General features: G+C 43.8%; 1 protein-coding gene across 1 annotated transcript; it reads right to left on the bottom strand.

Moving 5' to 3' along the window:
• Window positions 1–905: 905 nt before the first annotated feature.
• On the bottom strand, window positions 906–26,055 carry anxa5b (annexin A5b). The gene is made up of 13 exons (XM_079500030.1): window positions 25,947–26,055; window positions 25,583–25,633; window positions 17,921–18,005; window positions 17,574–17,668; window positions 16,114–16,227; window positions 10,760–10,850; window positions 6,342–6,421; window positions 5,534–5,584; window positions 3,679–3,772; window positions 3,074–3,169; window positions 2,862–2,920; window positions 1,813–1,935; window positions 906–1,326 (listed from the first exon to the last, which is right to left on the bottom strand). The coding sequence occupies exons 2-13, from the start codon at window positions 25,583–25,585 to the stop codon at window positions 1,264–1,266; spliced, it is 954 nt and encodes a 317-aa protein (XP_079356156.1). The 5' UTR covers window positions 25,586–25,633; window positions 25,947–26,055; the 3' UTR covers window positions 906–1,263.
• Window positions 26,056–27,495: the final 1,440 nt, after the last annotated feature.

Genomic DNA, 27,495 nt, shown 5'->3' on the forward strand with positions numbered 1-27,495 from the left:
TGCAACTAGGATGGATGTGGCTTGAGTTGATGGTGCATAACTATGCTACATCCTTGCGACGCCACTGAGCTCTGCATTTTTGGAAACGCCAGCAGCTTGGCGTGGCGCTGATCATTTATTTTGAGCTGGCCAGTGTGTTCACGTGTGAAGATTGAGATGAAGTATTTTCAACTCGGGCGTTTTTAGGCAAGCACTTTGGTGTTTTCAACTAGGAAAAAAGCCCAGTGGACACACACATACTCGCCCCTAGTCGATAAAACGGGGGAAAACTACTCTAAGCAGACAATACAACAATGAGATTACATATTTGGGCCACATCATCTCAAATGACCTCTCTGATGACAAGGACATATATAGACAGCGCCGGAAGCTGTATGCGCAAGGAAACATGCTGTGTAGAAAATTTAGCATGTGCTCAGTACCGGTGAAGATTTCACTTTTTAAATCCTTTTGTACACCCCTGTATACCGCCCACCTGTGGTCTCGCTACAAACAGGCCAGTATTAGACGATTGACAGTGGCCTACAATGACTGTATGAGGCTGCTACTGAGAGCTCCAAGAAGCTCCAGTGCAAGCCACATGTTCGTCAGTGTTGGGGTCCCCACTTGCTCTGCTGTGCTGCGCAATCTTATGTATAGATTTATGTGCAGAGTATCTGAGTCAGTAAATGACATCATTGATGTCATTACTAACCCGTTACGTAGTTCTGTCAGGTTCTCCTCCAGACTGTGGAACCATTGGCGAACTTGTTTGTATGTTCGAAACTGAACATTGTGGATTTTTATTGTATATTTCTTTCTATATATATTTTTTTTAATCTATTGTATTGTTTTGTACTGTGATATGGATTCCCCTGAGTCTGCAATAAAGATTGAATTGATTGAATTGAATAGAGACAACTGAGTTAATTTGCACATTTATTTATTGCTCCGTACTAGTTTTGTCATACAAAATGCATACAATGCACAATCATGTTTGTATTAAAAATGAATTACATATTATTAGTCATATTAATAATAGTGTGACCCAAAGCTGCTTCAAAACGTGGATATGAAAACGATATTAGCTACCTTTGGAATGGCTTTTAAAAGGTTAAATTGCCCTCTGAACCATCTCTGGCTCACAGCCAAGCTTTGCAATAATGATTCAAGACTTTCTATTGGCTCACATTCAGAACTCAGGGAGTGATTGACAGCCCCAAAGGGCCACTGAGAGAGAAGAGGCACTTCAGGTGTGGTCACTGTTGATGTTCGTTGCCATGGTTACGCATCGTCACCGCCACAGAGATGGAGCAAGGCCTTACGGTAGTCACCAGAGGTATCTCCCTGTAACACGCACAATGCACACAGATTAACACACAAACACATTTGTAGCAGCCGATAAGGTAATTCATTTTAAATTAAGATCTGTAGTTTCCTACATTTATATTGTGTGATTAATTTGCGTTACTTTTCGACTGCTGTGTCATGAGTACATCCACACAGAACGCAAATATAAGGAGGTAAAGCGGGGTTGATTTCATCAACCTGTATGAATACAGCACTTGCCCTAGAATGGATGACCTTGCAGGCGTATGCAAAGGCTCAAATATGTCATTTAGATGGCATCTTATGTAGACATAGCATTCTATAGTGTATAGTTTCATTGTACAGATATTCTACTGTTAGGTGTATGTTACGTTCTTAGCTTATTTATGATCCTTGATGACTTTCTACCTTATGTTGTTCTTGCTTACTGCACACACACACACACACACACAGTGTGTGTGTGTGTGTGTGTGTGTGTGTGTGTGTGTGTGTGTGTGTTCGTACCAAGATCATGGAATGCAGAGAGCAGGCAAACATCCTCCTGAACTCGGTCCTGATGTCCAACATGTCCACCTCGCTACGAGACACCATCACCCTGATGACTGTCTGGTCCTCAGTACCCGCGCCCTGACACACAATCACAGTGGGTGTTAGTTTTAGTATTAAGTACATAAACATTGTATGTCGCTCTGGATTAAGAGCGTCTGCTAAATGCCTAAATTGTAAATTGTATGACTTATATTATTATTAACATTGTTTGCAGTTTTTCATTAACATGATGATGATGTTTTACTTCTTTCTGCGAGTTTGAATCTTTAGCATACACAGCAGCATTCATAAGTGCTACACACTTTCCAATCGCTGGTTATTATAAGCAGTGGGCCAGTTGGGATACATTATCAGTCAAGTCTGCACATGACTTTATGGTGTTGTCTTTCTTTCTGTTGAGGTAATCCTGTGTGGAGACTGTCTGTTTGGGACTACACTCTTCAATAGCATTCAGTCTTGAAGCTACGTTCCATAAGTTTTACATCTCTCCAGACAGGGAAAGGTAATTGCAATGATGTCAATACAATTTCAATAATGGTCCGTCCGGCCAGAAGTCTAGCAGGGGTCATGCTGCTAAAGGCATTGTGCGTGGTTGCACCTGAACCATTTAGCTATCGGGTCGCCCAGTTGATACACCCTTTGGTTGTAACAGCAATAGCATGTGTGATGAACAAGATTGTAAATGTTTAGGGCCTTGCAAACGCGCCTATAGTTCATTTTCAATAAGACCTGCGTGTTTGCTCGGAGAAGTCGCGGTGTGACAACGCAAGCGTATTTACGTGAGCGCGGTCCTGTGAATTTGTTGCGCACGTGCTCGTTTCGTGCACACGCCCACGAATCACCAGACCTGGATTCGGTTTAGCTTTCTTTTTTACGCTTGCGTTGTCGCGCCCCTCTTGAGCAGACCTGTAGCAGACCTGTCGCCGTTTGCAAGGCCCTTAATACATTTTTATGTTGATCTGGGTTTGACGTATTCATATAGTAGTTGTATCTTGTATACCTACCTTCATGGCATAATACAGAGTCTCAGCGAAATAGGCGGGAACACTCCTAGCACACTTCACTATGAGAGACAAGCAAAACACATTGTAACAAGTGACCGTGTGTGTGTGTGTGTGTGTGTGTGTGTGTGTGTGTGTGTGTGTGTGTGTGTGTGTGTGTGTGTGTGTGTGTGTGTGTGTGTGTGTGTGTGTGTGTGTGTGTGTGTGTTCCATACCCACGGCCAGTAGAAGGTCTTCCAGGTGGCCAGATGTCTCTCGCTTAATGCTCTCCTCCATCTCAAAACCTGACAGCTTCATGTACGCATCAAACACTGAAAACACACACACACACACACACCATGGAAATGAACATCGTTCCCATCAGGTAAATATTTAAAGATAACAAAACATGGCACTCAAATTGTGCCACAGTCGGCATTCAGCCATCATACAACAGACCCGGCAGGCCGGCAAGTCACCGCCGGCCGGCGTCACCACCAAAGCCGCGTCCCTTTTTGGGGATATTCCTTCCCATTGTAACCGAATGCTGCTATTTGAATTTTCTATCATTTCCATACCGAATTGATAATGTTTCGCTAAGTATTTGTTGAGAACGAGAGATTTGTTTAACTCCAGTGTATCTTTTCCGACCGACTTCCGCATTTCGTGCGTCTTGTTCTTTCTTTGAACATACTGTTCCTCTGTATGTATTGATTGATAGATAAATAGATTAGATACAACTTTACACTAAAAAGAGAAATAAATGCTCTGAATAGTTCAATGTTGTTGGAAATATAATCAGAAAAGAGATGTGCAGGCACGTGTGCACACACACACACACCTTTCCTCAGATGTTCGGCGCTCCGGTTGCCCAGGATTTTGATGAACTCTGTTTCATCAGTACCATACTTCTCCTCCCCTGCCTTGAACAGAGTCTGAAAGCACAGAGACACACTTACTGTACACTAGTATTTACACACCACATACAATGACAATTCTACTGTAGTATCTCTACATTATGTGGACTAGAGGTGTGGTAACACTTTATCTCCACTAGATGACGCCAAATCCTCATTTTACAGTAAAAATACATACCCAAACTTCTAATAACACATTCCAAATGTCCACCATGTACACATACACACACACACACACACACCAATGTGTGTAAAATCCATCAACGTTGCTGACAATCTGCTGACTCGTGCGTGCGCGCGCGCACATACATACACACACACACACACACACACACACACACACACACACACACACACACACACACACACACACACACACACACACACACACACACACTTCAGGCAACAGGCTCCAAGCCCAGTTATTACTGTATCATCATGACACACATGTGACAGTCACATACCCCTGGCCCTGGGCAAGCCATAATACTCAAAGACAGCATTATCATTAGTTCTCTCTCATAAGGCAGTTATTATTACGGGGGGTTCTGGGTGCCATAAAGACAAAACATTCACCCACCAATGCAAACCCCTGGCTTAATTTCCAGGCAGAAGTGCCTCAGGCTTGGCTGGGCACTAAAATGAACCCAAACGGCATGGTAGGCTACGCATATCTAGTCCCAGGTTCTGTCACGGTGTGTTGTCTGTGTCCTTGTGAGTGGGTGTGTGTGGCTGTAGGCATGGCTCCAGCTTCCAGCTTGGCACACCTGTTACCAGTTCACCTGCCATCAGCTCATCACCTCTAGGTAGAAAGCCCTTGTCTTCTCTCCACACGAGGCCAGATCGTTTCTCAACCTCCCGCGTGTGTGGTAATTATGTGGTAATTCTTCTTGCCAGTGACTGTATATAATGCTATTAATTCACAGTGAAGCAGTTAGTGCTTTCTTAAAATGCGCTTTGTACTCCTCGTGACTTAGTCGATCCTTTCTCCTGTTCTTTAGTGACCATACTCGCCTGCCTACCACCCCTCTACCACTCCAAACCAACACCACCCAATTCCTCCTTTGTTTAAATAAACACACTTTGACTTTGTGTTGTTTCTGCATTTGGGTCTGCCAGTTGTGCTAATCGGGACATGTTCTCAGTAGGTGGCATACCCGTTTCCTGTTCCAGTTTGTTTTCCCATAGCTTTGTTTGATTGGCTCAGCAGGAGATTAGCCAATCAAACGAAGCTATGAGTAAATGAACGGGAACAAGACATGGGTATGCCACCCAGGGGTTGACACTAAGGTCTCAGAGGCACTTGCCCATCAGGCAAGTACAGGTCATGTTCAACTTGGCCACCATGTCTTGCCCACTTGCCCAAAAAGTAACTCTACTACTACTATATTACTGTTCAATTTAACACTTTTTTCTTTCTGGGGCTGTGCGATAAAAAAAAGATGCCTCAATTCGTATGCCAAATACCTATATAGGTATGAATATGGTTCACACTTATATTTTGTGTGTAGCAACAGTGAAAACGGCACATTATAGGTAAACAGTGCTCTTATTTTACATTCCACAGACCAGAAGACAGAGTGCTCTGGCCACGTTCAGGTTTTTAGACAGATATCTCGTGTTGTATTTCTCAAACGAGCACTTGCCCGGCCGGGCTACCTGAGAGCAAACTCCACCTGCCAGGGGCAGGTGGAGTTTGCTACAGTTGCTACAGGACTACAGTTATGCACAGAGCCTGTTTTTCTGTTTGCAGAAAAACCATACAGGCATCTCACTCACCTGAGCGTCAGCTTCTATGTTTCCATCCTGAATGCCCTGCTGCCTGCTGCCCTGAGGACAGATAGAAGATTACTGTGAGAGGAGAGGAGAGTACAGTACAGGAGTAGATGAGGAGGTAAGGGAGGAGAGGAGAGTACAGTACAGGAGGAGATGAGGAGGTAAAGGAGGAGAGGAGAGTACAGTACAGGAGTAGATGAGGAGGTAAGGGAGGAGAGTACAGTACAGGAGGAGATGAGGAGGTAAGGGAGGAGAGGAGAGTACAGTACAGGAGTAGATGAGGAGGTAAGGGAGGAGAGGAGAGTACAGTACAGGAGTAGATGAGGAGGTAAGTTCGTAGTTGTACGAACGCTTGTTTTCTATTGTTGTATTGTTTATTGGATCTTGTTTAGTCGATACACTTAATTGTTTTAGCTCATGCTCATTTGATTTAGCTATTTTGTCTCATCTGTTTAAGGAAATAGGTAGCTGATATATTGCACTTTTACCTTAGCACTAGGTATACTCTTGGTTGCTTGTTTTTGCAGAAAATGCACTAAAGACTTCTGGTGATTAGTAGTTTTTGTTCCCTACCTATGTTGAATACACTTATTGTAAGTCGCTTTGGATAAAAGCGTCTGCTAAATGACTGTAATGTAATGTAATGTAATGTAATGTAAGGGAGGAGAGGAGAGTACAGTACAGGACGAGATGAGAGGAGGTAAGGGAGGAGAGGAGAGTACAGTACAGGAGTAGATGAGGAGGTAAGGGAGGAGAGGAGAGTACAGTACAGGAGGAGATGAGAGGAGGTAAGGGAGGAGAGGAGACTCACTTGAAGCAGAATGACCAGCAATCTTTTGAAGTGACCGGAGGTGTCTCCAGAAATGTCCTCCTCCAGGTTGTCGTCATACTCTGAGACACACAGACACACACAAACCAGGCTTTTAGTTTGGACCGACATGCACAACTTTCTATTCAACATTTGTGAACGATACCTTTTCTTCCGCGTGGGAGAGAAAATTGCATTTTATGCGTTTGAGCCAGACGTACTACTGGGTGTGTAAAGCACATTGAATTGCCTTGTAATAAACTAGAATTTCGCGGGCCTTCGGCCCGCTCATCCCAGAGTTGCGTTGGCCCGCGTTGCGATACAGAAGTCCACAGATACAGAAGTGCACAGTGACACGCGTTGTATGCAGCTGTTTTGTGTTGCAGCGCGCGTGTAGTGTTGTTATCCATATATGCGCCTCGGTTCGTCCCGTTTGTTCCACGCCAGGTGTCGACGCAGTCGTTGGCGCAAATTTCTTATTATTGTAACTGTGTATGTAATTGCGGCTAGTAGCACACATTTTTTTTTAGGAGCACGATGAAAAGTTATGAAATAATGTGTTTGAGGGCCCTCCTATATACAGCTTTAGTCCCCACACGTCTCAATATTTGCCATTGACAAAGAACAGAGAAATTAGGTCGAAATGCGGCTAAATATGACGTAAATGAAAATGTATTATATATATATGTTTTTTTAATTGAATGTAAATACTTTACTTATAAAAAAACCTGGCAACCCGCACCCCGCGGTCATTTTCCGCTAACCGGAGCGGTGCTCCCTAGCCTGCTGGAGGGGTTCACATCATCCCATGCAGCCTCGAGAGGAAAAAGAAGGCAAATAAATGCAGCCTTGAGGCTACCTCCCAATGTGGTGTTGTGGAGCTTGATCACCTCCTCGTCCTCCTTTTCTCCCCAAATTGTCAATGCCACTTTTTTTTTTAGGAGCACGATGAAAAGTTATGAACTAATGTGTTTGAGGGCCCTCCTATATACAGCTTTAGTCCCCACACGTCTCAATATTTGCCATTGACAAAGAACAGAGAAATTAGGTCGAAATGCCGCTAAATATGACGTAAATTAAAATGTATTATATATATATGTTTTTTTAATTGAATGTAAATACTTTACTTATAAAAAAACCTGGCAACCCGCACCCCGCGGTCATTTTCCGCTAACCGGAGCGGTGCTCCCTAGCCTGCTGGAGGGGTTCACATCATCCCATGCAGCCTCGAGAGGAAAAAGAAGGCAAATAAATGCAGCCTTGAGGCTACCTACCAATGTGGTGTTGTGGAGCTTGATCACCTCCTCGTCCTCCTTTTCTCCCCAAATTGGCAATGCCAATAAATGCAAAAGTTGCCTAGTGTGAATACTTCCACAGCCTAAGTAGTAAAGGAGAAACTATCAGTCTTCTCCGAAGTCGGTCAATGTTTGTCAACTCAGCACGTGTTGACAACGCATATTAGTAAACAGAAGCCGTATGTGTGTCACACCAAAAGTGGTGACCTATAGAATCCTGTACATAGAAGCATCACGCAATCGTCTCCCTCCCTGTGTGGGTCACGTGGTGGGCTCTGAGCAAATGGGAGAGAGAATGTAGTGTTGCCAGGTCCGCGTATTGTAAGCGAGTGGTAGTGTGTGTAAGTAGCGTGTTGAATGGCATTTTTTCTGTGCTTGTTTTCATAGACGTGGCAACAAATTAGGCGGGGGTGTCGGTGCTTGTGGCGTGTTTGTGTTTATTATTGATATTGATATTGTTTGCGAGTGTGGACGGGAGCCGGCTTTAGTGGCAGTGCGATGACAATTTTTACGCGGCTGGTGTCGATTGTGGCCGTGCGGCGCGACATGAGGAGATAGGGAACCAACGACGCGGAGGGTAAGTGTGTGACGTGTTAGTGTGTTGTTGCAGTGTGTGTTGCAGCGTGTTGCAGCGTGTCAGTGACGTAGTAGCTGGTGCCTTTTGTTCCTGTGCGTGCTTTTGGGCACATGTTTTCAATTGTAATATAGGATAATAATAATACATTTTATTTATAACGCACTTTACATTTGAAACAAATCTCAAAGTGCTACAAAGCATAAGAATAAAAATCACACCCGTGTGAACTGAGTGGTGCAAGTTCTTATATAGCCTGATCAGCTGTGGTCACTGACGTAATGTCTCATTCCGGCCAATCACAATGCACCATGCTCATTTTTTGGTACGAACAGACACGTAAACTAACAAAGCTGAAATCACACCCGTGTGAACTGGGTGACCATAGCAACCATGCTCATTTTTTGGTACGAACAGACAGACACGTAAACTAACAAAGCCAGTTGTAGGAGTGGTTTACACCTCTCAAAAATAAAAGGGACAGTATAAGAATAAAAACAATGAATGCATTATGTAAACACCTAAGCGAAAAGGTTAAAAAAGCACACGGGGCATTTAAAAGGTCCAGCTAGGCAAAGGCCTTGTTAAAAAGGAAGGTCTTTAGTCCCCTTATAAAGCGTCCACGGACTGTGGTGCTCTCAGGTGGTCGAGGAGGGCATTCCACAGCCGAGGAGCAGCTGAGCAGAAGGCCCCCATGGTGCGGAGCTTAGTCTGTTTGAAGTTCCAGAGCGGAGGGAGCGAGTGGAGGTTGGGGGTTCAATGAGTTCCTTTAGGTAGGAAGGGGCGTTGCTGTGGATGCACTGATGGGTGAGGAGGCAGACCTTGTAGTCTATCCTGAAGGAGACGGGAAGCCAGTGAAGGGAATGGAGTATGGGTGTGATATGTTCATGTTTCCGCACTCTCATCAGGATCCTAGCAGCATTGTTCTGGATGTACTGGAGCTTCACTCTCATCAGGATCCTAGCAGCACTGTTCTGAATGTACTGGAGCTTCACTCTCATCAGGATCCTAGCAGCATTGTTCTGGATGTACTGGAGCTTCACTCTCATCAGGATCCTAGCAGCACTGTTCTGAATGTACTGGAGCTTCACTCATCAGGATCCTAGCAGCACTGTTCTGAATGTACTGGAGCTTCACTCTCATCAGGATCCTAGCAGCACTGTTCTGAATGTACTGGAGCTTCACTCTCATCAGGATCCTAGCAGCATTGTTCTGGATGTACTGGAGCTTCACTCTCATCAGGATCCTAGCAGCACTGTTCTGAATGTACTGGAGCTTCACTCTCATCAGGATCCTAGCAGCATTGTTCTGGATGTACTGGAGCTTCACTCTCATCAGGATCCTAGCAGCATTGTTCTGAATGTACTGGAGCTTCACTCTCATCAGGATCCTAGCAGCACTGTTCTGAATGTACTGGAGCTTCTGGATGCTCTTGCTAGGGATCCTGATGAGAAGTGCGATGCAGTAGTCGAGCCTTGAGGAGACAAAGGCGTGAACGAGTTTTCCTGCATCTGGCAGGGTGAGTGTGGGACGGAGTCAGGCTATGTTTCGGAGGTGAAAGAATGAGGTTATGCAGAGGTGTTTAATATGGGGGTCGAAGGTCAGGTGGGGTCCATTTTTACACCCAAGTTGGTGACTACAGGTGAGAGGGGGAGGTCCTGGGTGGAGAAGGTGATGCTGGTTATTGGGGATGATTTGGCCTTATCGTCGAAATGTGCTATACAAATAACATTGTCTTGCCTTACTAGTCAACAAGTACTGTAGGTGTCCTACTCGACACCAGGCTGTATAGAATATTAATATAGAAGAGACCATTTTCAATCAACCAATGCAGGTGTACTACTACCGGTAGTTATGTAATATTGTACTAAAATACAATACAGACTGGCCAGTATAGGGCCATTCATATCAAGCACGAATGATACTTATGTGAGTTGTAGGCTATACCTGAGGTAATGCCAGCTTGCCCACCGGCTAGAGCGCTCTCTATTCATAATCGTCTCCTCATCTCCATTTCATAATACAACCCAGATGTCTTTCTGATGGGTTTGATTGGCTGTCATTGTTCATGAAATCACTCTGAAATTGATCCAAGCGATATCGTTCACAACAGTCATTGTGGTGTGGACTCTACCATCCAGTTGGAAAGTTTTTTTGAACGTCATTGAAACCAATATCTGACAGTGACACCCACTCTACATTGTTAGTGAATGAACATTACTTGCTTGTACCTTTCTGCATTCTTAAGCCTGATGAATCATTATCAGACAAAGGTGTTATTTCTGAACTGTTGCTCTGGGACTTAACCTCATTGTTACTTAGAATGTAGGTATTTGATCTCTAGGAATCGATTAGAACACATTGATCAATAAGAATTGTGTGTGTGTGTGTGTGTGTGTGTGTGTGTGTGTGTGTGTGTGTGTGTGTGTGTGTGTGTGTGTGTGTGTGTGTGTGTGTGTGTGTGTGTGTGTGTGTGTGTGTGTGTGTGTGTGTGTGTGTGTGTGTGTGTGTGTGTGTGTGTGTGTGTGTGTGTGTGTGTGTGTGTGTGTTACCCTGTCTGTAGGCAGCCACGATGTCTTTGACCTGCGCTGCTGTTCTGGAGGCCAGGATCTCCACCAGAATCTTCTCATCTGTCCCCGCCCCCTGCAAGACACAGGGTACGTTTACATGAGGTCTTTCAACCCCTCTTAATTCCGAATAGAAGTTAAATCCTATTAAACGTTGTCATGTAAACACCTACAAAAACTTAAATCCGAATGAAAATGCTCGATGCGATTTAAAAACCATTCCGATGTCACTGGCCGGATTATTCCGATGTTCAATGCGATTGAAAGAAAATTGGACTCATGTATACACTGCTTCGGATGTAAGTTCATTCTGGTCTTTCTGAGCATGCTCATTTCCAAGGCGCTCCAACTCCAAGGCGCTCATATCCAAGGCGCGCCGAGGAGTTTGCACATAGAGCGCGTTATTTCGTGCATTTTGCAAATGCACGAAATCCACACAAAAACACGTGGAGCAGGCTGCAGCAGCAGTGGTGATGATCCCTCTGATCTGTGAGTGTTCAACCGTTCCGAGTTGATGATCACTCTGATAATTTTCAAACATGTTTGATAGGCCTATAGGTTATATAGCCAGCCTATATGTATCTGGATGCTTCATGCATACTGTAGGCTAAGTGCAGATCGGGGGACTCACAGAACGACGGAGGAGAGAGGACGAAATGCTGTCAGTCTGCTGTTCAGTAATCTCTCTCTCTCTCTCTCACACACACACACACACACACACACACACACACACACACACACACACACACACACACACACACACACACACACACAGTCCCAAGAATACGCTATTATCGCTATAATGTCCATCCTATCCCTTTAAACTTTTATAGGCTATAACTTGCCTATTCCAGACGCTCTTAATCCAGAGCGATTTACATTAAGCAATAACAAAAGCATGGCATACATCACATATATAAAAAGGTAGTTATCATGAATCATGCGTAGACTAAGAACGTATAGTAGTGGACAACAGTGGAGTATCTATGTAAACTATACATACTATACATACATACTATACATACATACATACATACATACATACATACATACTATACTATACTATACTATAGTATACTATTGATACAATAATAATCAGTGTGTTGCGTGCCCTGGCCGTGTAGATAATAAAGTACAAATACAAACGAGATGATCACCTTCCCAGCGGAGAAGGGGAGCCGCCGCGGGTGGGGAATAAAAGACGGTAAACATATATGCCCGCCCCTATCCAACCAGCAGAATGAAATGATGGGATTTCAAAGTATCGTCTTTCGTCTGTAATGTTTGTAGCCTATTGTTGAGACAGTCACATAATTAATGAACTGCCTATATTTTATGTGTCCAACAGATGGCGTAGTTTCACGGGAATTAACATGTATCATGTCTTATATCACATCTCCTTGTAAACGCTCATTCGGAATGACCATTTCCCATGTAAACTCGCAGCAATTTTTTTACTTCGGATGTATTTTATTCGGAAGTATTTATTCGGAATGATCAGCCTGCATGTAACCGCGGCCACAGTCACTTCATAAAGTACCCAGAATGTACCCTACCGTACCCCAAAAACATGGGTGGGGTCCAAAAATATGACACCACTAGTCAAGATACTTCTATTTTGCATCTGTTTAGAAAATAATACACATTTTCAGAATATCTTTTGGTATGCCCTCCTTTTGCACAATGCATTCGAGCTGGCATACATCTCTGTACTCTGATGATCTGATGATGATCTGATGATGATCTGATGATGAACTGATGATCTGTGCATGATTTGATAATGGGCCAAAGAGCTTCTTTTGACGTCACAGGATGCTTTCTCAGTGTCCAAGAGCTCCCAATAAATGGAGGGAGGAGGGAAGTCCATGGAGGGAAGTCCATGACCAGCGCAAAACATTATATTGTGACGTTTTGGAGACATTCAGTATGCTGCATTCTGCATTGATCACGGCTACTGTTTAGACAGCGCGGCGCGCATTGTCAGACATTACAAACACTAAATCTAACCCTAACTCTAACCCTAAGCCTAACCCCAGTCTTAACCAGCCATGTAAGTCCCCTAACCAGTCTTAATTAGGGACGTGCACACATAGACATCAAGGGGGGCTTCAGCCCCAGCCATTTTACCCGTCTGTAAAACAACCGTCCTTTCCAGACCACAAATGCAGCATTTACTATAGTGAAAGAAATGCAAATGGCACTCCTTTCCATGCCATGCCGGAAGGCAGCATTCAGGAGAATTGCTTTTGAAATCCATGTCGTACACTGCATCTCCACTAGCTAAAGAGTGCTTGGTTGCGCCCCAAAAATAGCTGATCCACAAGCTCTCAACAAGTTGTCCCCTAACCTCATATCAGTTTTAACCAGCCATGTAAGTTCCCTAACCTCATATCAGTTTTAACCAGCCACGTAAGTCCCCTAACCTCATATCAGTTTTAACCAGCCATGTAAGTCCCCTAACCTCATATCAGTTTTAACCAGCCATGTAAGTCCCCTAACCTCATATCAGTTTTAACCAGCCATGTAAGTCCCCTAACCTCATATCAGTTTTAACCAGCCATGTAAGTCCCCTAACCTCATATCAGTTTTAACCAGCCATGTAAGTCCCCTAACCTCATATCAGTTTTAACCAGCCATGTAAGTTCCCTAACCTCATATCAGTTTTAACCAGCCATGTAAGTCCCCTAACCTCATATCAGTTTTAACCAGCCATGTAAGTCCCCTAACCTCATATCAGTTTTAACCAGCCACGTAAGTCCCTTAACCTCATATCAGTTTTAACCAGCCATGTAAGTCCCCTAACCTCATATCAGTTTTAACCAGCCATGTAAGTCCCCTAACCTCATATCAGTTTTAACCAGCCATGTAAGTCCCCTAACCTCATATCAGTTTTAACCAGCCACGTAAGTCCCCTAACCTCATATCAGTTTTAACCAGCCATGTAAGTCCCCTAACCTCATATCAGTTTTAACCAGCCACGTAAGTCCCCTAACCTCATATCAGTTTTAACCAGCCACGTAAGTCCCCTAACGTCATATCAGTGTTAACCAGCCACGTAAGTCCCCTAACGTCATATCAGTGTTAACCAGCCATGTAAGTCCCCTAACCTCATATCAGTTTTAACCAGCCACGTAAGTCCCCTAACGTCATATCAGTTTTAACCAGCCACGTAAGTCCCCTAACCTCATATCAGTTTTAACCAGCCACGTAAGTCCCCTAACCTCATATCAGTTTTAACCAGCCACGTAAGTCCCCTAACGTCATATCAGTGTTAACCAGCCACGTAAGTCCCCTAACGTCATATCAGTGTTAACCAGCCATGTAAGTCCCCTAACCTCATATCAGTTTTAACCAGCCACGTAAGTCCCCTAACCTCATATCAGTTTTAACCAGCCACGTAAGTCCCCTAACGTCATATCAGTGTTAACCAGCCACGTAGTCAGTTGACAATGCGTGTCTCATCGCTGGTAGCCGTGATCAATACAGAACGCAGCCTACTGAGATCCGGTAGGTCGGTAGACGTGTCTACTGGAGCATTCAATGCTCTGATTAAACGTGATTCAGTCCCTTTCAATGCATTGATGGCATTCGAAACGGGTGCGCCAGTCCACAGACTCCTCTTGTCTTCTTAGGTCTTGCTTTCTCCGTCTACGAGAGCCACCATGCGTTTTCAGTGAGATTTCCAGAAACTGGATCAGTTGTAATGTATACAAAGCATTTGATCAGGCAGATCAAATGTGGCCACACCCAAAGATCAATACACGAAGCACAAGCTTCGTACCAAAAATAGCAAATCCACATGCTTTTAATGATCTGCTATTTTCTGTGCGTGCAACCAAGCATAAATCAGGCTTTAGTTCACTAAGAAAAAAGCAATTCCATCAAAGATACTGATTTAGCTAAATAAAGAACGCAAGACTCCAATCAGCAAAAAAATACTGTCAAAAGAAGGCTGTCTTGTAGTGGAGGGGAATCCTGTCCAAAAGCTCCGAGTTGGCTATCAAACACCAGAAATTCACAGTGGATGAGTGGAAAGAATCCTATTTAATAAAGAATCCAAGTGTGATATTTATGGCAGTAAAATCAGGGTGTACAGTATGTACAGTACTGTAAGGAGACAAACTGGAGAGAAAATGACATTCACATAGTGATGAATTGCATTTTTATAGTGCTTTTCCAAGAGCTCCCACCGTGAGCTTGCCACTCATTGAAGTACCACTCCATTCTACATGCTACATGGATGGATAATGACCCCAAACACACCTCAAAGCTTTGCACATACTACTTGAAAACCTAACGTCACCTGACCTAAATACTGCATTTGTATGATGCCTCTATCCAATGCACATTACATTCACCCATTCACACACAGACGGCAGAGGGAACCGACCTGCTCACCGGGAGCAGTTAGGGGTTCAGTGTGTTGCTTGCTTGATTGATTGATTGATTACTTTATTGAAAATACATTCAAAAGCTTGTTTCCGTTGTGGTCCTCTTGGGGAAAGGGGATGCTCAAGGACATTTCGACACTAACTCAGGGGGAGCCTGGGATCGAACCAGGAACCTTCCACTTCTTGAGTGGCTGCCCTACCTCCTGAGCCACCGCTGTTCCCTCAGCCCCACTGACTGTTTATCGGAGGCTTTTGGAAACTGAGAAAGCTTTGAAGCATCCTGTGACGTCACAAGAAGCCATTTGGAACCTTGTCAAATCATGCAGGGATCATCAGGTTTAATGGAGTCTATTCCAGCTCATTACAGCAAAAACAATTATCATTTGTAAAAATAAATATGTAAAATAATGTATTACATTTAACTGAAGTTAAAGGCCACGGAGCCGACTTGGGGACCCAACGCAAGGACAACACAAGAGACGGTCACGGCCACACAGCCAACTCAAGGTACGGCCACGGAGCCGACTTGGGGACCCAGCGCAGCTCCTCCAAGGCAAACAAACAAAGGAACGGAGCTGAACGTGAATCCCCCCCCACCGTCTCTAAATGTTTTGATGAATTGAACATGGTGGACCCTCTTGTAAACAAGTGTAATGCTTAATTGGGTCGTCCACTCACAGTGAACAGCCTTTGTATTGAGTTTGTGCTTGAAATGTACTGTAATTCTGCAAACTGTTAATCAATATTTCAATCAATCAATCAATCAATCAATCAATCAATCAATCAATCAATCCCCCTACAAACATGTATATTGTATAACAATACGATTCACATACCGGTAGCCAGTCTGAAGAAACCACCAAGTCAATTCTTGCAAACTCACATGGCCAATAAACGTGATTCTGATTTGACAGATCTCATCAAATGCTGAACCTACAACTGCAGTACCTTAATGGCATCACGGAGTAAGGTGACATCTTGGTTGAGAGGTGGGGTCATCAGTGCAACGACGAGGGTCTCGAACTTCCCCCCCAACTCAGACTTCAGGTCGTCAATCAGATCCTGAGAGAGAGAAAGAGGGAGAGAGAGGTGTGTCCTTAGTCATTGAGTATATTTAATATTATATATTACAGCTTTTATACTGAACAGCTACGAGGGTAACTCCAAAAGGTGGAGAAAAGATGCTCAGCAGACTAAAACAAAGAAGAATGGAGCTTTTTGTGGAGTTCGTAGATTAGCTATTTTCAGTGTGCCTCGTTGGAATTTGGCACACAACTAAGTTAGTTGAAATAAGTCTGTTTAAATCATCTGAGACAAAGCTGTGTGTGTGCACGTGTGTGTGTGTGTGTGTGTGTGTGTGTGTGTGTGTGTGTGTGTGTGTGTTGGAGGGATTGGGGCAAACACATCTGGGGGGGAGCACGTAACTTTGGGAAAGTGTCATAGTAGCTTGTTTACAACTGAAACAGACTTCCTGTGCACTAACTTCCTCTTCAAAATAAGAGCCACATGTAATGATTAGTCAACACTAGTTTTATTTCTAAATCTACTTACAGGACATTAACATCACATTTGAGTTCCTTTTGAATGCCTGTCAGATTTCTCTACATAACAGCCTTGCATGCCTTTGATCTGCGCGCAGAAAACATTTTGACGACGTATGCGCACTGGCGCATCGGTTGTGTGCCCCCCTGATTATTAATAACATCTACTACATGTAACATGTAAACACAACATGAACATAGTACTCTTATTATGCATATCGCATTCTCGCCGAGAAATATTTTCGAGTTAAAAAAAGGGCCGTGTGAAGTAAGTGGTGCAACTCCGTGTGGGGGTCCCCGGGGGGGATCCAGACCCACAGGAACGCACCCAGACACCCAGCCAGCCACCCACCCACCCACCCACATAGTCACTTAAAGGGGCATTCCACTCATTTTCAACATTTTACTATGTCATTAATATACCTTAGAGCTGTTGTGTGGAAATAATAAAAAAGTCCCCCCCATTCTGTGTTTCCTAGAACTGTAGGTCTGAAAAAAATCATTAACATGGTGAATCACATCTTGATGATGTCATCAAGATGTGTTTCACCATGTTAATGATTTTTTTCATAATTGCAGTTCTAGGAAACACAGAATGGGGGGGATTCTTTTATTATTTCCACACAACAGCTCTAAGGTATATTAATGACATAGTAAAATGTTGAAAATGAGTGGAATGTGTGTGTGTGTGTGTGTGTGTGTGTGTGTGTGTGTGTGTGTGTGTGTGTGTGTGTGTGTGTGTGTGTGTGTGTGTGTGTGTGTGTGTGTGTGTGTGTGTGTGTGTGTGTGTGTGTGTGTGTGTGTGTGTGTGTGTGTGTGTGTGTGTGTGTGTGTGTGTGTGTGTGTGTGTGTGTGCGCTGGTCCTACTTTTCCATGCAGGGTCTTGTAGGCCGCCTTGATCTGCTGTCTCTGGCCGTTGCTGCGGGCCGTCAACAGCTGCAAGATGGCGTCCTCGTCCGTCCCTGCGGCAGTGACCAGCCATGGTTACGCAACCGAGCCCGCCAGTGTTTATCAACGTTAACATTCCCACAAGATGCAGCCATTATTACACACAGGCAGGTGAGCTCACCAGAGATTTAGATTTCCTCCACGCAAACACACACACACACACACACACACACACACACACACACACACACACACACACACACACACACACACACACACACACACACACACACACATACACATACACATACACACACACATCTCACCCAGTCCTTTCATGGCCTTGTACAGGATCTCGGCATCGTCGTTGGCGGTGAAGTTGGCGCTGGCTTTAACGGTCCCTCTGCTGGCCTGGTTACAAAACAACAAAAACAACAACGTACATGAGCAGAGGAAGAGAGAGGAGGTGACGGTGTTGTTTGAAATGTCATCGAACCCATACATAGATACAAAAACAACAACCATGTTCCCCAGAGTCTGTATGGGTGTATTGCAGGGTAGTAATCACACTAGTCATGTGGGAGAAGATCTCAAATGTGACCTCCCAGATGACAGGATGCTTTGTTGGGTTTAAATGATAACATTGGCTGTTTGCACTCACTGAGTAAACACAGCTGTGGCCGTATAGCCAGTGGCAAGGTACGACAGGGGCACATGAATACAAGGTACGACAGGGGCACATGAATACAAGGTACGACAGGGGCACGTGAATACAAGGTACGACAGGGGCACGTGAATACAAGGTACGACAGGGGCACATGAATACAAGGTACGACAGGGGCACGTGAATACAAGGTACGACAGGGGCACGTGAATACAAGGTACGACAGGGGCACATGAATACAAGGTACGACAGGGGCACGTGAATACAAGGTACGACAGGGGCACGTGAATACAAGGTACGACAGGGGCACGTGAATACAAGGTACGACAGGGGCACGTGAATACAAGGTACGACAGGGGCACGTGAATACAAGGTACGACAGGGGCACGTGAATTTGAATAAGGCAACAGCACTTTTATGGCGAATACAACTTTACGGTCCGGAAACAATTAAGTTGATAAAACCTTACATTGTGTGATCATACTGCTATACTGCTATTAGTACTGCTGCTATACTTCTTTCATATTTCATATTTGGCTGATGAAAATGCTGTATCCAACTTATCCAAAATGCCGCAGCTCGCTTGGTCTTCAACCAGCCAAAATTCTCACACGTCTCCCCCCTTCTCCGCTCCCTCCATTGGCTCCCGGTCGCTGCCCGCACAGAATACAAAACTCTGATGCTGGCATTCAAAGCAACCAAAGGAAAACGATATGCACATCCCAGTTTCAGAATACGGTGCTGGAGAAAAAAGGGGAATGTCTGCACACGATATACGTTTCGCCCCTCCGGGCTTTCTCAAGTTCATTACAACCTATAAATACAACAACGTTTCGCCCCCTCCGGGCTTTCTCAAGTTCATTACAACCTATAAATACAACAACGTTTCGCCCCTCCGGCCCCCCCATATCTCACAAGTATGATCGTACCCTACAAACCCTCCCGCGCACTCAGATCAGCCAACGCAGGGAAGCTGGAGGTACCTTCACTAAAAACGCCGGGACAACGCTCCACACGTCCCAAACTCTTCTCCCTTCTGGCTCCAAAACTATGGAATGCACTTCCCATCACAGTAAGAACTTCAGCCTCACTCCCAATCTTCCGCCGTAGTCTGAAAACCCACCTCTTCAGACTCCACCATGGCCCGTAGCACTTGCCCTAGCCTAGCCCCTTAGATAGCACTTTATGTAGACTTAGATAGTATTTTAATTAAACAGACTTATAGCTTGTTACGTAGACAGCACTAGAATTGCATTTTATGTAGTCATAGCACTTTATAGTAAACATGTATAATATATAATATAGTATAGTATGTATAGTTTACATAGATACTCCACTGTTATGTTCTCTCAACTCAAGGTATGGCCACTGAGCCGATTTGGGGACCCAACGCAAGGACAACACAAGAGACGGTCACGGCCACACAGCCAACTCAAGGTACGGCCACTGAGCCGACTTGGGGACCCAACGCAAGGACAACACAAGAGACGGTCACGGCTACACAGCCAACTCAAGGTATGGCCACTGAGCCGACTTGGGGACCCAACGCAAGGACAACACAAGAGACGGTCACACAGCCAACTCAAGGTACGGCCACTGAGCCGACTTGGGGACCCAACGCAGCTCATCCAAGGAAAACAAACAAATGAACGGAGCTGAACGTGAATCCCCCCCACCGCCCACCCCTTTTTTCCCTCACTGTCACTGTATATGTTTCTTTTCCCTTTTTACCTCCTTTATGATGAATTCCTGTTCTGTCCTTTGTCTATATAGAAGTGTCTATTTGTACGTCTCTAAATGTTTTTGATGTATTGAACATTGTGGACCCTATTGGAAACAAGTGTAATGCTTAATTGGGTCGTCCACTCACAGTTAACAGCCTTTGTATTGAGTTTGTGCTTGAAATGTACTGTAATTCTGCAATGTTAATACATTTTTCAATCAATCAATCAATCAATGTTCTTAGTTTACGCATGATTCATGATAACTACTTTTTATATATGTGATGTATGCCATGCTTTTGTTATTGCTTAATGTAAGTCGCTCTGGATTAAGAGCGTCTGCTAAATGCCTAAATTGTAAATTGTAAAATTGTAAATTGTAAATTCTTTATAGTACAAGTAGTACTAGGGCCAATATAAACAGAATATTAGGTAAGAATAATGTTTTCTTGTGAAAGATAATTTCAAAGGTTTTTCTTTTAAATAACATGGTATGAAATTTCCGATTTGCAGAAGTGTGTGTAAAATGAAGAAGCATCCGTTGGCTGGCCCTTATCAGTGCTTCTCAATCCTTGGAGACACTGACTGTAATCATAACATAATTACCTTGGTGTAGATAAAGCGGTCATACTGACAGTGACACATGCATGCATGCACACACACACACACACACACGCACACACACACACACACACACACACACACACACACACACACACACACACACACACACACACACACACACACACACACACACACACACACAGAGAGAGAGAGACAGTGGCAGACACGCACAAACAATTTCCCCCTACCCTCATTCCATGAACAACAGACATTATGTCACGTCCTGGATCTGTTCCCTGCACTTTCCCTGTTTGGCCACTAGGCTCTGCATGCTCAACCCTTCTCCCCTGGTCCACAGGTGCGAGCTGTTGGCCAAATGACCTAGTTGGCCAGAGCCTATTTAAGACTGTTTGTGAGTGCTCTCTGTGTTGGTTCATTGTATATTCAGGGTGCTTATTTCCAGGTCCCTGTGTATTCTCCTGTGTTGCGTTAATTCGCCCTGTGAGGTGTACCTTGTTTTGCATTACGATTTAAATGTAGTAATGTATTCGTTATCCTGTCCCCTTGGTCTCATGCTTTGAAATGAGTTCTGCATTTGGGTCCAAAACACCTGACATACTATACCCAGCATCTGTACACAACAACAGGATCAATATAGCTAGAATACAATTTAAAATTACAATTCAGACAGCACACTAATCCAGACAGAGGGACTTGAGTAGGATAAAGTGCCATGGATGTCTCTCTTAGTGTAGGCCGCTGTTGTAGTCAGCTGTCTAATGTTGAAATGCTTCTGCAATGTCCTGTACTCCTGTTGCAACATACAGTGGATCCTGCACATCCATTTTAAACTAACCGCTCTGCACTAAATCTCTATTCTTGGCAAATGTTCCCCCAGAATAGGGATGCTAGGTTGTAAGTGGTTAATGCTGCAACTCCTATCAAAACAAATGTCTTCTATGAACCTCATACATCGTTGCTGTCGGGTGGAACACTTGTATATCCAAAATCTTCCTCTTTTTTTTTTTTTTACAATAAAATTTAAAAAAAAATAGTGACAATAGCTAGATAGATCTGCTATTTTCACTGTTTGTGTGACACTCTTGTATGTCATTTACGAGGGGAAAAAAACACAAGAGGTACAAGGTATCTGACTGGCAACAACGACACAATAAAGTCATGCATTGCTGATTCCGCACATTGTTAGCACCTGATTTGTGATGATTCTTTGTTCCTTGACTACAACAATATATTGGATTGTATGGCTAAGACATCCATATTGTGAACCTGATGCCCTGGTCCAGTGTTTACCCTGAGCACGCTGAACCCATTACCAGCAGATTCCCCTTGGCAATTCAACTGACTCACACAGTGGACAAAGGAGAGACATAAGGCACATCATCGCACTGCATTGTGTTCCATCGATTGAATTCCAACGCAAAATTGCTCCTCGTTAAAACACTCATCCCAGAGAGTGACACTATAGTCCCGAGTCTGAGTCTAAGCATGAGAACAATCCTATAGTGGTGGCTTTTCACTGTAGGGCAGTGGTTCTCAAAGTGGGGTCCGGGGACCCCCAGGGGTCCTTATTGGTCTGTGTACAAATGGAACCAAATGGTCCATTTGGTTTCATTTGTACACTCTCAAGAGTTAAATTAACATTGATTTTACAATATAAATTGTGGTCCCAGAGATATAGAAAGGCCATTAAATAGGGGTATGTAGCCTAATGCATGTCAAATTGGGGGCCCTTGAAATTAAAATGGTTGAGAATCACCATTCACCACTATAGCTGTAAAATCCCTGGCATAGTCAACAGGCTAATAAGAGTCAATTTGGGGGTCCTTGACATGACAAAGTTTGTAGGGGTGTGACTCGTGTTTATAGAGGAAACCCACTGGCATGTCTCTGGAATGGGACAGAACCAACGGAATAGAGGCCTTGCAAGGAATGTTTGTATAGTTCTCTGTCTTCCAGTTCCAGCATGGCCCGCCTGCCTGTGTTACCATTGGTAAATACTTTCAAAAGAAAATGCCTAATTTTCTGTGCTGTGGAATGTGCAGTCTCACTATCACTATCTCTGTATGTCTATCTCACTCTTGGTCTGTCGGTTTCTCTCTCCCAATGCCCAGAACTAGTTGCTATAACAACTATAATTTTGTTTATCAAGATTTGGTATGTCAAAATGTCCACATGATCTCTCTCTATCTCTCTCTCTCTCTCTCACACACACACACACACACACACACACACACACACACACACACACACATGCACACACACGCACAATCCCCCCCCCCCCCCCCCCCCCCCATGGTCACACCCAGACAGAGTCAGCACCACGAGCCATGGCAGATCTAATCAAGGTGCAGATGGGTGCTGAGACAGGAGGCATTTAGAAAGAGAAAAAGAACATTCGCCAGGAATTGACCCCAAAAACATGGCGGAATGTGAAATATCTCCATTGGAATGTCCCTCTTATAGAACAGCTCAGGAGCTATATTCAGGGCTACAGTATGTGTCATCATGTCCTGGATTACAAGTTCAGGCATGACTGACACACATGTGCATGTTTACACTCACACAATACTGTACACAATACTTTCATAAATATACACACACATACATGATTACAGACATTCAGTACACTTGCTTGCTTACATGTGTGCAGATACACACTCACACACTGGTTTGTATTCCTGTAGCTGTTGCGGGGATTGATTTATTGATTGATTGGATACTTTATTAGCACAAACTGTCTGTCTGTCTGTCTGTCTGTCTGTCTGTCTGTCTGTCTGTCTAACCCTAGGTCTGGTCCCCATAAGCCTAAACATTTTCTCTTTAAATCACTCCCAAAAAGTGAAGTGAAATGTGCTCACTGCCTCACTCTCCAGGATTTCCCCCCAACTTTCTCTGCTTGTGAGAACATTTGGTTCTTATAAGTACAGTAGTACGCGCACACACGGGTGTGTGTGTGTGTGTGTGTGTGTGTGTGTGTGTGTGTGTGTGTGTGTGTGTGTGTGTGTGTGTGTGTGTGTGTGTGTGTGCGCAGGTGGGAGGGCTTACAGTGGATAACAATCCGTTGGCCCACAACAGAGAAGCAGCTAGTTCTCTTTACATTTACAACATGACTTCTTTGCTTCACGACCAATCGCGCGGTTGCTTTTATGTTGTCATGGAAACAAACAACCCTCATAAATCCATGCACCCATACTGGACTTCCTCAACCTGCTAAAGAAATGAGGGAAGTGGCTGTCCGTTCTGTACGGTCAAGAGATTTATATATAACAGTGAATCTGCCATTGATTAATCTCTGGGACTGTAAAATACAGGGAAGTTATGTAACTTGGACCTTAACCCGGGTCTCCTGTATACTCTAAGTGCTTACATTTTTTTCCACTGAGCAAAAGTGGTAAAATTGGTGATACTGTTGTACTAACTGTTGCCAAATGAATAAAGAATTCTATTCTATTTGATTCTATTCTGTGAGAAGAGTGAAGTCACTCATGTAACAGTTGCTCTAGTCTGACCACACCCTAATGTACGTCTGAGGAAGCCGCCCCTTTTCGCAGTTCATTCATAGCCAAAGTTATAACACTTTATAACAGTGTTTCCCAAAAACACTGGGTTTGGGACCCCTTTTTGAGTAGATTATTATTATTATCATTATTATTATTATTATTATTATTATGATTTCAAAAGATTACAAAATAAAAGTATTTTAGAACTTCCATCTTCCAATATGACTTGCACAGGAAGTAAAAGATCTTTCTAAAGAATTTCAGTAATGTTCAAAAGATACAAATACAAATTATGTAAATCAAAAAACTTCAGAAATAGTTAAAACAGAAGATTTACAAGCTCATAATGAGTCACATCACCATGCATTGTGAGCTTGTAGATCTGCTATTTTCAGTCGTTTTGACCGACTTGGGTCCAGGCCAGGAGAACACATTGGAATTTGGGCAGCTGTGTCCGATTTACATAACAATGCCAGGATGATGATCATGAGCACAATGTGTGTGTAGCCTAATGATCGTTTTTTTGATACTGCCATAACTCCGTCTTGTCTTGTGACTGCTAGAGAAGCTATAGCTCAACATTCCCCTTTAAGAGACAGACTTTAAAACTCCATATGTAAACCACTAGAGATGGGGAGGATGGAAAAGTCAGAGAGAGAGAGAGAGAGAGAGAGAGGCCCACCCGACTGGAATAAAGCCACATGAGTCATAGACCAAACTTCCCAACTTCCCCAAATGCAGCCCCACTCTCTCTCTGCCTCCTAAACGAGTGCACTCTCCCCCACACACACACGCAGGCATGCACAGAAACACACACAAGCACACACAGTCACCCCCCCCCCCCCCCCACACACACACACACACACACACGCATATAGCGGATAGCGGATCGGTCTTGATACCGGAAGGTCGCCAGTTCGAATCAGCGGTCCGCCACGTTAAAATTACCACCGCTGAAGTGCCCTTGAACAAGGCATTGAACAACTACGATGAAATGTGTTCTATGAGCAGGGCCTGGCTGGAAACAAGTTCTTGAGCTTAGCCCAGATACCCTGGGTAAATATAGTAATCATTTCATTTCAGATTTCGTTTTGCATTAGCCTAGATGAGCTTGTCTGTTTGCGTTGCCTAGGCCTACTTATACAGGTTATATTAAAGTTTTGGATTGCTTGCTATTATGAGTAGGCCTGAGCTAATGAAAAGTAATTTAAATATAAACTACAGCTTTTTCATTTGTGAAAAGTGAATTAAAATGTATTTGAATGTCCACATTTTTCTACACCCTTAACGTAGGCCTACGTTTAATGTGGAGTAGACCTACAGTGGGCGTTGTCTTGTATTTATTTCAGAGAATAAACATGTGTGAGTCAGACATTTGCATATGTAACGGAAAGTGAAATTGATGAATTTTAATAGCGAGACTTTTATAGGCTACAAAATAATGGTAACATTATGTCGTAAAGTATTTATTTGAAAGCTCAGTGAATTAGGTAGAATTAGCCTACTTAGGCTACTTACCATTTTGACAGTCTTGGGGTTTCTTTATTTCGGGAGCTAGAGAAAAATAGTCTGCATGAGAAAAGGAAAAAGTAACAAGTTGTAAAATGGGAGAAAATTGCAGTTGCAGAACATTTCCCTGTGCGGACAAACTTTTCAATCAATAAAGACATTTACATTTCAAAGGCTGGTCTTTTTTTCTTTCTTTTTTTTCTTCTTTTTTTTACCGGCAACCCAGACAGTCTGCCTTGTCAAATCCGTACAGTCAGTATTTTTAGTACGCAGGTATAAACGCTATCCAGTCACTTAGTTTACAAGTGAAAAGTGAACAGTGGAAAGTAAGTGCTAAAGTCACCCAGAGAGAGTCTATAGAAGTTGAACATACCGTTATAAATGAAGTTTCTCTGTCAACAAGGCGCGGTGGAGCAGGAGAGGAGAGGCGCAGGCAGAGAGCAGAAAGAGAGAAGAGAGAAAAAGATACAGGCAGGCAGCGGAGTAGGAAAAGTCCACTGACCACACCCCAGTGACGAAGAATTAAAGCCCACACCTCTCATATCATATGACACTAACCCCGAGGCAGTCTGGGAAATGTGGTCGTTTTGTATTATGCAATCAATGCTATTCTGGGATAACAATAGGTCGGCTGGCTGGCTGGCTGGTGTAACAGAGTTAGAAATATGCTTGTATTAGTTTCTACAAAATCACTTGCTTTTCAATGTTGGCTGGATGGATTGGACAGACAGACAGACAGACAGACAGACAGACAGACAGACAGACAGACAGACAGACAGACAGACAGACAGACAGATGTTGTCTCCATGGTCAGGCTGAGCAATTGAAAGCTTGACACAGAAAGTACTGGAATACACCATTTGCGACTGTAGGTTGCAGTTTACTATGAAAACCTGCATATCCCGTCAGTCACGCCTCCATATCGTCACACCTTGTGACATCACGCCTCCATATACAGTATGGTCACGCCTTGTGACATCAAGCCTCCATATATGGTCACGCCTCATGACATCATGCCTCGTGACACATCATGTCACCATATATGGCCGTCTCCATATATGAAGATCATGACACTGACCTCATCAAACCCTGGATAGCCATACATGAACAAGACTGATCATCACCTAGATCTGCATATATGGAGCCGGCCAGCAACTCTACATCTGACCTCAAACCTTTAGATCTCCATATATGGAGCTGACCTGTTCTGACATTCCATATGTCTCCCTTTTGACTGATACCTGTCTATTTAGACCTCATCAAACCCTGTACACTCAAGACACTGCCCCCACTGCCACCCTTAGATCTCCTATATGAGCTGACCTGATCTGACATTCCATATGTTGATCTGACCTCATCAAACCCTGTATACTCAAGACACGCTCCATATATGGCCAGTACAGAATTCATTCCATATGTTGATCTGACCCCCCATGCCAAAGCGCCAGCACTCACCCAGCAGTCTGCCGTCACCCAGGGGGATGCGTGCACGCGACCTCGCCCTTTAGGGACTATTTTGAATAGCAGAAGCATAAGATAGGGTTTAAGTAGTTTGGTGTCATTTACACATTTTGAGGGGGAGGGGAACCCCTGAAACCCCATAAGGATCCCTGGGGGTCCTAAGACCTTACTTTGAGAACCATTATTGACATATACTTTTTGAGTGGTGTAAACCACTCCTATACGACTGGCTTTGTTAGTTTACGTCTGTCTGTCAGTCTGTTCGTACCAAAAAATGAGCACGGTTGCTAAGGTCACCCAGTTCACACGGGTGTGATTTCATTACGTCAGACATTACGTCAGACCACAGCTGATCAGTCTATATAAGACCTTACACCACTCAGTTCACACGGGTGTGATTTTTGTTTGACTGATGAATTTAAACAATTTTTGGACAGTCTAATCATAATGATATTGATATA

Source organism: Electrona antarctica (assembly GCF_951216825.1).
Source record: "Electrona antarctica genome assembly, chromosome: 4".
Lineage (NCBI taxonomy): Eukaryota > Metazoa > Chordata > Actinopteri > Myctophiformes > Myctophidae > Electrona > Electrona antarctica.

Bases quoted from the DNA above. Each gene is read 5' to 3' on its own strand.
- anxa5b (XM_079500030.1), bottom strand. The intron at 10,851-16,113 runs GTACTGCAGTTG...TGTGTCTTGCAG, and splicing joins TACTCCGTGATGCCATTAAG to GGGGCGGGGACAGATGAGAA. The intron at 3,773-5,533 runs GTGAGTGAGATG...CTGTGCTTTCAG, and splicing joins ACATAGAAGCTGACGCTCAG to ACTCTGTTCAAGGCAGGGGA.